This window comes from Austrofundulus limnaeus, unplaced genomic scaffold (genome assembly GCF_001266775.1).
Source record: "Austrofundulus limnaeus strain Quisiro unplaced genomic scaffold, Austrofundulus_limnaeus-1.0 Scaffold36, whole genome shotgun sequence".
In the NCBI taxonomy this organism is placed as follows: Eukaryota; Metazoa; Chordata; class Actinopteri; order Cyprinodontiformes; family Rivulidae; genus Austrofundulus; species Austrofundulus limnaeus.
The window spans coordinates 1,378,643-1,388,593 of NW_013952438.1; the positions used below are offsets into that span (position 1 = coordinate 1,378,643).

The 9,951-nt window shown below is 38.8% G+C and overlaps 3 protein-coding genes across 3 annotated transcripts in view; 2 read left to right on the forward strand and 1 right to left on the reverse strand.

Annotated features, from left to right (window-relative positions):
- The window catches only part of pdcl (phosducin-like), a 4,136-nt gene extending 2,121 nt beyond the window's left edge, over positions 1-2,015 (forward strand). The window contains exons 3-4 of the mRNA XM_014006532.1: positions 674-855; positions 953-2,015. Coding sequence (XP_013861986.1) covers positions 674-855; positions 953-1,516 — 746 coding nt within the window. The 3' untranslated portion in view covers positions 1,517-2,015. The remainder of the gene's footprint in view (positions 1-673; positions 856-952) is intronic.
- Positions 2,016-6,461: 4,446 nt separating this feature from the next.
- rpl28 (ribosomal protein L28) lies at positions 6,462-8,263 on the reverse strand. The gene is made up of 4 exons (XM_014006537.1): positions 8,176-8,263; positions 7,533-7,656; positions 6,724-6,842; positions 6,462-6,599 (listed from the first exon to the last, which is right to left on the reverse strand). Exons 1-4 carry the CDS (start codon positions 8,254-8,256, stop codon positions 6,510-6,512), a joined length of 414 nt encoding a protein of 137 aa, XP_013861991.1. The 5' UTR covers positions 8,257-8,263; the 3' UTR covers positions 6,462-6,509.
- A 723-nt stretch (positions 8,264-8,986) lies between these two features.
- Positions 8,987-9,951, forward strand: part of LOC106516266 (uncharacterized) — a 4,528-nt gene continuing 3,563 nt past the window's right edge. The window contains exons 1-2 of the mRNA XM_014006536.1: positions 8,987-9,387; positions 9,496-9,610. Coding sequence (XP_013861990.1) covers positions 9,279-9,387; positions 9,496-9,610 — 224 coding nt within the window. The 5' untranslated portion in view covers positions 8,987-9,278. The remainder of the gene's footprint in view (positions 9,388-9,495; positions 9,611-9,951) is intronic.

Here is a 9,951-nt window from a genome sequence, read left to right on the forward strand (position 1 = left end):
GTGTGATACCTGGCCATCATTTGGGACTGAACCAGCTGATATTAACTTGCACTGACAAGGGGCAGGCTGGCTTTGTAATTACTGAGAGAGTTCAGCTGATGTCTTGGCTTTCCATGCCTTTTTACGCATTTTACCCATCGCACATGTGAGCACACATGTGGAGCAGTGGGCTGCCAATTAAAGCGCCTGGGGAGCAGCTGTGGGGTTAAGGGCCTTGCTCAAGGGCCCAAGGTGGGGCTGGTTGGTCTGCGGGAGTCGAACCAGCGACCTTCCAATCACAGACTCGGCTTCTCTACCCTCTGCGCCACCACCCCCCCTTTCTTCATGTGTTCAATACTTTTTCCCTGTGCCGTTCCACATTATTACAAATAACTTCATTTCTGGACATTTATGGTTTGATTTCTTTGTATGTATGGATCACTTGGGTTGTTACCGACATGTGGTGAAAATTTCATGTCATTAGCACCTCTAGTAATATATTTACTGAGAAAAATGGTGACGTGTTCAATACTTATTTTACCAGCTGTATATAAAAACCTAGACTCTTATTTGTCACAAAACATAAAAGCACCGGGCCTTGCATTATTATGTACTAGTTTCTTATTTAGACGAGTAACTTGTTGATGAATGAAAGAATATGTGATGACGGTGTCTGTGGTTGTTTTCATCTCAGGACCAAAGGGTGTGATCAATGACTGGAGGAAGTACAAGCAGCTGGAGGTGGAGCAGAGACAAGAGCAGAAAAATGAGATGGAAAGACTGATCAAGAAGCTGTCGATGACCTGCCGCTCTGATCTCGATCTACAAAAGGACAGCGAGAAACAGAAAGAGCTGCAGGAGAAGATTAAAGGCAAAGTAAGTAGCTGTTCTTCACTTAGTCTGGAAACTTTTACCAATTTTACCAAAGAGCTCTTGTAACAAATGCGAATAATCCTGACCCTCTCTTCCAAAGATGACCATGCAGGAGTACAACATGCTCCAGGAAGAAAAGGATGACGAAGACTTCCTTCAGCATTACCGGATGCAGCGCATCGAGGAGATGCGGCGCCAGCTCTGCAGCGGGAAGCGCTTCAAGCAGGTCTACGAGCTGAGCAGCGGCGAGGAGTTCCTGGAGGCGTTAGACAAGGAGGACAAAAGCACGCTGATCGTGATCCACATCTACGAGCCGGACGTCCCGGGCTGCGAGTCCATGGGCGGCTGCCTGGCGTGCCTGGCGCAGGAGTACCCCCTGGTGAAGTTCTGCAGCGTGCGCAGCTCGGCCATCAGCACCAGCGAGCTGTTCAGAGAGAGCGCTCTGCCGGCCCTGCTCGTCTACAAGGGAGGGGAGCTGATCGGGAACTTTGTGAGGCTCACGGACCAGCTCGGGGAAGACTTCTTCGCTGTGGACGTGGAGGCGCTGCTGCAGGAGTGCGGCCTGCTGCCCGAAAAGCCCCCCATCGTCCCGAAGACAGTTCGCAATGGAGCCATCATTCAGAGCACTGCGAGCGATGAGGACTCTGACCTGGATATAGACTAGAGCTCTGATACCTGACATGCACTGTTTGTTTGGAAAACATACAGTTTCTATATAGGCTGTACATTGTATTTATTTGAGTGACTACCCCCACCCCTCCCCTCAGATGACAGACTGACCTTGGATGCTAGCTACAAGCTAGCATACAAACAGCAACACACTCGTTATTGAAGCAGAACCAAAAGTAAATGCACAAATAACACAAATGTGTTACTTTGCGTCATTCCACTGTAAACATATGAGGTCCGTTTAAAAACAGTAAATATGAGTCGTTATGATCATGTGATACACAGCAAGGACACCAGGTGCATTTTTTTTTTTGTTTCAGTTGTGACTCTCAGCTGTTTATTTGTTGTTACAACACATTCCTAAGTTTAGTTTCAAATTTGTCTCTGCTTCATTCTCATCATTTGAACTCAGACTGACCTTCAGTTAGTTTTGTAACTTTTTTAAGTGCTGTAACATTTCCAGTAGTGGAGAAAATAAACATGTTTGGATTTACTGTCTGCTTTTTATTTACTTTTGTAAGTTATGTAAAGAAAGTTTATGATGCATTCATTTATATTTTTACAATAACAGAAGGTGGTGGGAGGTGTAGACTCGTTTAGCAGCACATATGTTTTATTGGGCAGAAATTGATGTCAAATTGATGGTAATAGTAATGTTGCCACAGTTCCAAAATGTTTACAACTAAAAAAGTTTTATAATTGGCTTGATCATTGTCTATTTTGTATGAAATGGCTTTAAAATGTCAAGTTTTTGTTTACTTGCCTGATAAAATTAGCAATGAAAAACAGTTTTAAGTTGACTTTAAACTACTTTAAATTTAGGATTAAAAGTGCTTATTTTAACTGCAACTAATTTGACAAAATTATTTGTTTCCAAGTCCCCTTTTTATTTTTTCCATTTGACTTAAAAACCAAAAGTTTGTGACCTGTTTTCTACACTTAGATCTTTAATGATCAGGTCAGAGGCTAATTTAAATTGAATTTACTATACTGTAACAGGTAACCAGCAGAGACAACACATAGTTGCTGAAAAACAATTTCTTAGCTTCATTTATTTGTAAAACAGATTAAATCCACTCATTACAATTTCCTGACCAGTCAACAGATGAGGTAAACGAAGGAAAAAAATTCACATTTTTTTCTCTTACTGATGTGCCCTTAAAAAAGTGTGAACAGCTGCCAACTACCATGTGTGTTTATTTACTTACAGAAACAGCCGAAGTGACTGAAAATAGGGCAACAATGGTGACGTCAACACAAGAATCAAATCAGTTCAGTAGGACCAGTTTGGTTAAGTAGTTTCATTTCTCGGAGTGTGTGTAAAAGTACTTTTACTTTCCTGATTATTGTGAGCAGTTTTATGACTTTTACTTCAGTACTTTTCTTATCAGTGAGATTCATTTTTTACCAAAGTCCTTTTCTGATACTGTATTTTTACTTTTACTTAGTTATTTCTTTCAAGTATATTACACACGCCCAGATCTTACTTTAAGTGCAAATATTTATTATAATCAATTTTATGATTGGCTTCGAATTGACATAACTTGACACCTGCCATGATTCTTCAATAATTCATCAGAAACAGCTTTTTGAAGTGCGTGTAGGACAGATAGGTCATTGTTTAACCTCAGTAATCTCTCTGAAGAGGATGGGCCATGGGAGTGATGATCTCTAGAGACAACAGCAGAACTCACAGCCTGATTAATCTTATGGCTTCTATTTTAATCCCAGCATCCATCCACTTTGCAGAGGTGGTGGACCAAACATGAAGGACAACAGCTCCAGTCCTACATGCTGCAGAACAGCACGGTGAGGCAGGGTAACACCAGCAGCAGGAGGGCAGTTTCCTCATGGACCGAGGCGGTGGAGTTCATCACGTCCTGTCCACAAAAGGCATGCTCCAACAGCAGGTAGGTTTCTGCAGTGATGCCTGCCACACAGGGAGAAACACACTCTCATGATGTAACCTTTTTGTTAAACCACTTGCAACTGATGACGATGTGCGAGATCTGCACAGGCTGCAAAAATCAATGCCAACAAATGGTGTAACCTCTGCTGCAACAGTCCCCCCTCAGTGCCGTGAGCTCACTGGAGAGAAGCTGCAGAGATGCTCACCAAGCTGTGACCATTCGTCCCACAGATGCTGGACCTCCTCGTCATGATGCTCGTGATGATTTGGGTCTGCATATGAAACACACGCACACTGTCTTTGTTACAGTCGTAAATAACAGTGTCAACATCAGTGTTGTAAACATACATGACCGAGGGATGATACACGCCACCTTTTATACCAGATTTAAACCATGATTTTATGTTAAAAATGACAGGGTTGAAGCCATTTTACCCAAACTTTGAAAACATTGTGTATCCTCAGACAATATCTTTACATGTCATAAAGAGTGAGTGACTTTCAGGTACTATCACATTACATTTTTGCTCAATATCTGATAAATTAACTGAATTATTGCCATGCTTGTGTTGTAGATTAGACGTGGGAGGCACCTTGTTACCTCCAATTGTTATTCATTTATACACTCAAAAAACACTACTCAAAAATGTAGTGGATTTACTTAAAAAAATGTCAACTGGTTCCACTCAACTGAATTGAGTAAAGGTCACACATTTACTTTACATTTACTTTAAATGTGTGACCTTTACTCAATTCACTTGAGTGAAACCAGTTAACATTTTTTTTAATCTGCTACATCTGTTTTATTACGACAGAATATTAGGGCTGTACAAAATGTTTTTTTTATTTTTATTATGAGAATAAAGTCATAATATTCCGAGATTAAAGTCATAATATTACGAGAAAAAAAGTCATAATGTAATGAGAAAAATGTCAATGTTTCATGACATGTCCATTTTCTGTTCCTGTTTATTTTTACTCATTTCCTCACACCTGCTGTGGACAGTCATGTGTCTCTGTGTTTATTAAGTAGTCTGCAGGGGACACTGTTAAAGTACCGTAATATGCTTTTATTCAACGTGACAACTAAAACGGTCAATACAGCCATTAATTACAATAAGGCTTCAATTTATCATAGATTGTCTGCACAATCATTTCACAGTAATTTGATGCTTAATGGGCTAAAATTTCAAAACTAAAGAACTTCATAAGTTGCTCAACATCCCTCATTTTAATTCAGTAGTAAGACTGCTTTTTCATGTAAAAGTTATAATTTGACTTTAATTTAACATTACAACTTTAATTTCAGAATATTAACTTTTTCTTGTAATATTACATTATTCTCTTAAAATTGTGACTTTTTTCTAGTAATATTGTGACTTTAATCTTGGAATATTACAACTTTATTCTCATATGACTTTATTCTTGTAATGTTACGACTTTAATGGCTTTATTCTCATAATGATCATTTTTTAAAATCTCATGTGGCCCTAATACTCTGTCGTACTTTTTTGAGTGTAGGTGTACATCTGATAACTTCATTATAATAGTTCATTAGATTTTTTTGCATTTAACTCAAAATATTTGTCAAAATAATGATAAAATGATCTTGAGCATCTTAACACTAGTTTCTGTGTTGGGGATCAGTCTGTTACCACCACACCAAATGTTAGTTCCATAAAAATAAAAAAAACTAGGCCCAAGTTATGAGCAGTTTGTGTTAATAGTGAGCTGGTCATGGCAGCCATCTTCAGTCTGAGCTGCTGTAGTTGTACATCCCTACATTTTTATTTATTTATTTATTTTTTTTGCGGGGAGGGGGGATTAAACTGTGTGCAGTGGTTCAGGACATATTTTGCTAACAAAAACATTACTTTTGTAGTTAGCCAGTAAAGATTACAAATAACAGAAAAATTGAAAAGAAACAAGCTTTTATCATTTTATAAACCACACATCCACGCTCATATTAATCTTTTTTTGTTTGAAGAGGTTTTATTTGTAAAAAGATACTACAAATGATTATTACAACTAAAACTTGTGTGATATCAAAACTTGTATGTTAAATATAAACATATTTTTACAAGAATTGTGTTGTTTAACCTGTTTACAGTGAAGTGTTAAAAAAAAAAAAACCTACTGTAATGTTTTCAGTCTAATGTGAATAATAAACTGGACTTCATACCGTTTGAGTGATGCCACAGCATCCGTTTGAGCTCCCTGAGGGCCTGTGTGAAGTTTTCCAGCTGGTCATGGAGGTGAATGTTCTCCTCAACCAGGGCATGGATTGTGTCCTGCAGCTCAAAGTTTTGACTTTCCAACACAAGCAGAGTCAGCGGGACCAGGAGAAAGGCTGGCCTGAATCCTGTCATGCTGCTCACACCGAGGCTCCGTCACATCCTCCCCGACACACAGCTTCTGTCTGCTTTGGTACATCCGAGTGTGCTGCTGCGGATGTGGTTTGTTTCATCAGCTTATGGTGGGAGGTGTGTGACAGTTTGATCTTTAATTCCAAAGCCATGGATGGAAAGCTGCCAGCGGGCTTCTTTAAAATCTATTAAATGCTTCCACATCAGTGACTACAAAGAGCAGAAAGCCTGCTCGTTTGTTTCATCTGGTTTAAAAACCATCTATGAGCAGATCAGTGAACCTAAAATACTACATTTTCAAGTACAAATCGATAAACACGCATTTGATACTCATCTCTGCCACGTATTCAAGTTGACAAAAAAAAAACGTCTCCTGGAGCTATCTGCACACTTTCAAGTGAACCGTCTGCATCTGGATGGTTGAATAAGCTGAACAGTTAACAGATGACAGTCATTACAGCTAGTCTCTACGAGGGAACAGTTAGAACTGGGTCAGTAAAAGCAACTGTTCACTTGCTGACCCATTCGCAATCACAAATTTTTTTCACATCTTCACTGATCAAGTATCAGCATGAAACTGTATGCTGTAAACTGTTTAAAAATCGATAAAACCTGCACAATAAAGCAACAAATCTAACTATATTAAAAAGAGTAAAGACACAATATTGTTTGTCCAAACAAAAAGTTTTTATTTATCTGTCATGTAAATCAGTTTATGCTGTCTTCACAGCCCTGGCGCGCTTCTTTTTGATGACAACAGGCTTCTGGCTCCTCAAAATAGCACTGGCGCGACGCAAAGCAGCCTGCAAAATAAATAATTTAATTAGATTCTACAACTTCTAAAAACATCAAGCAATCACGTCAAACACGTGACACCAACTTTAATCCAACATGACTGGGCTTTAAAAGCAGCACAGGTCAGCTCACCATGCGCAGGTCCTTCCTGTACTTGTTCTTGCTAATGATGTGCCTCAGGCTGTTCAGGGTGGCGCGGGAGTTCTTGTTGATGGTGACTTTTACATAAGATGAGGCAGGTTTGTGCTGGCCTGTGCAGCCGAGGAAGGAACAAGATAGAAATTTGAGTTCATTAAGACAAAAGCAGAGACTTAAGAAGAAAAAAGGAGAGATGGCTAGAAATACGTCGCTTGCCTAACATCTTTATCAGCACAGCAAACACCAAGTCATGATCAGTTCATAATAAAGTACTGGCTGAAGAGCAAAAAGAGAGGTTCACAATACAAATTTCATCTTTGTAGTTCCTAAGTTTGGAAAAAAGTTATCTTTACTTTGCACAGACTTCATTTACTAAGGAATTTGGTAATAAGAATGTGTGTGTGTGTGTGTGTGGTGGGGGTAGGGAACCCACCCCCGACGCATCTCTGGGTAAGGTAGTAACAGAACCCTAACACTTGCAGCTCACAGACGTGACGTAACAATGACAGTCTGTGCGACCACCTTGCCTTGGGACTTAAAAGCTTAAGAAGTAATCTGATTCATTAAAGCAAGGAAACAAGGCAATCTAGCATTTAGCTGAAGAATTGTTTTTCACCATAAAAACAACCACTAAACTGAGTTTATTTGTTGTTTTTTTAAAATCCACATCACTTCAGCCGAGTCCCACTACATGCCTCTTCTGGTTTCAATAAGCTTTCTTAATTTCTGAAAGATCAGGTCTATGTAGGACATGGTCAACCCAGTGATTTCTGAATGGTCATAAGAAGCAGAAAGGTTTTCACCTGCACGTCTCTTCAGCACCACTACAACACCCTTGCCATCGGCAGCTGGCTCCACACCAACAGTCTTTTTGTGCACCAAGCCATTGAAGCGGAAAGAGTTCCTGGACTTCAGATTGTTTGGCTCCTGCAACACAAAGGCCACTCATGTAAACTTACTGAATTGGTTAAGAATTAAGCTGAACACTCCCATTTTTATATCCACTTAGAAAACGGTTTAGACTTTAACATCAATACTTATAATTTTATAGACAATGACACACAAATACCATTTATCCAAATGAAAACAAGTCTGTACAATTCAGCCATCATATAGTACTTGCCAAAAAGTTTAACTTGTTAACTTTAGGAAATTACCAAATCTGTACAGAACAGATTCAGGCTACTGTGTTGGTGAAGAAAAAAACAACAACCTTAATGAAACAAAAACAATAAAAATTTAATTACAGCTACCCACTTTTACAAACAGCTGTGAATTTTGTTTCATAAATAAGAGTTTTAACAAGTACTGTAAAGCAGCTGAATGTGTTTAACATTTGAGGTTCTCTCTAATGCTGAAACTAATTTTAAGTACAACTTTAAACGGTCTTACAACCAAGTGATTTGTTTTTTCCTACAGAAACTTGCGCCATTACTGAGAACTCACAGTGCTGTAGGTCTGCCCATTCCTCTTGATGAGGAAGCTGGAGCAGTTCCTGATGACCATCCACTGCAAATGAGACGACATGATGAACCTGAACAAAACAAGAAAAATATTAGTAAAATAAATTGACACTGATTGACCGCCTCACTACGTCTTTTAACAAATATTCCCATACAAGTGTGTACATTAAACAAGCCAGATGTTACCAGTTCAGCTTCAATACTGTGATAGTTGGTCAATGTTAAAGACAAAGCTCGTGTTAAGATTTTATTCATGTAAAGAGTAGTTTAGCAACATCTGCTAACGTTAGCTCTTCCACTCAACGAGACCACGGTGAGGCCTAAGCTAGGCGAGGTATTTACATTTATTATAAAAAGAAACAGACACGTTTTTGGGTTAAATTGTGTACCTAATATTAAACACAGTATTCACACATCATTTTGTAGGTTTAAATACAACTATGACGGGAAAATACATCTAATTTTTGCACTTAGTATCAGCAGCAGAAACGACCACGTTACCTTAGAGCGGCGGAAAAGGCCCGGAGAGAGCGGAAACCGTTTTACGGAACCTTTTCAGAGATTCATGCGCGCACAAAGATATTTATTTTCATCAACCTTTATTTAAATAAAAAAAATTGCATATGCACGTTAAAAATAATTTTACTATTAAATGTAACGTCACAAGCTATTGTTTTGATGTTGTGCTAAATGTTTAGTGAATTTTATGGCAAACTAGTTCTGCACGGCGAGTGCGGATGGACACTTCCCAATCTTGCTGCACAAAATTTACGTCATTAATGTGCGTCGTGTTTACAGTAGAAAAAATGCTAAATGTCAGGGTTTGTTTTATTTTCTAAGAATTGTGTATCATTTTATACAAAATCACGAGCTCTCGAGGAAAAACTCTGAATAAATAAAAATAATGGTTAAAGAGCAAATTGCTATAATGGACCTTGTTCCTGAATAGCTTTTGGGTTTTTGTCGTGTAAATTGATGGATCGAGGATGGAAAAAAAAGCTACAAGTTCTCAGAGGTGAATGCTATCTGGACAACAGCTAGTCACTCTAAAGTCCGATTTATTTAGGTTGTGACAGATGAATTTAAATGCAAAAAACGAACATGAGCATGGATGAAGAAGATTTTGAGTTAGTTGGTGAACAACTGTACAATCTGATTTACCCCAAACACAAGGAGAGTGCTGGAAAACTCACAGGTAAAAGTCCAGTTATGTTTTGTGCTATAATAAATCACTGTATTTAATGTAAATAAATAGCAGTAATGAAACAGTCAGTTTGGCATGAATGCACATTGTGTGTTTTAGGCATGTTATTGGAGCTGCCTCTCCCTGTGCTGAGTCAGATGCTGCAGGATGAGGCCATGCTGACAGCAGCTGTGGAGAAAGCCCTCAGAGCTCTGCAGGTGGCACACAAATCCAGGTAGAGTAAGCAATAATCAACAGGAGACAGTTGTGTGGACAGTAGTTTCTGAGGCTGAAACACTCCCAAAAAGGAGTAGGGCAGTAAATAGATCAGATGCTCTATATTTAGAGTGTTAATTGGTGTAGATTATAAAACTATTTAATTTCAAGTTTATAGCGGTACCAAGTGGTGGATTATATCACTTTTTATTTCTAATAATGAGTTTAAATCATTTGAAAACCAGAATGGAGTCCTTGCAATCCCTGGGCGAAAAGTGCTGTTTTTTTTTTTTTTTTTTTTTTTTTTTTTTTTTTTAAGGATGGCCTCCCTTCTCCCCTTATAGCCATCCCCTCCACACC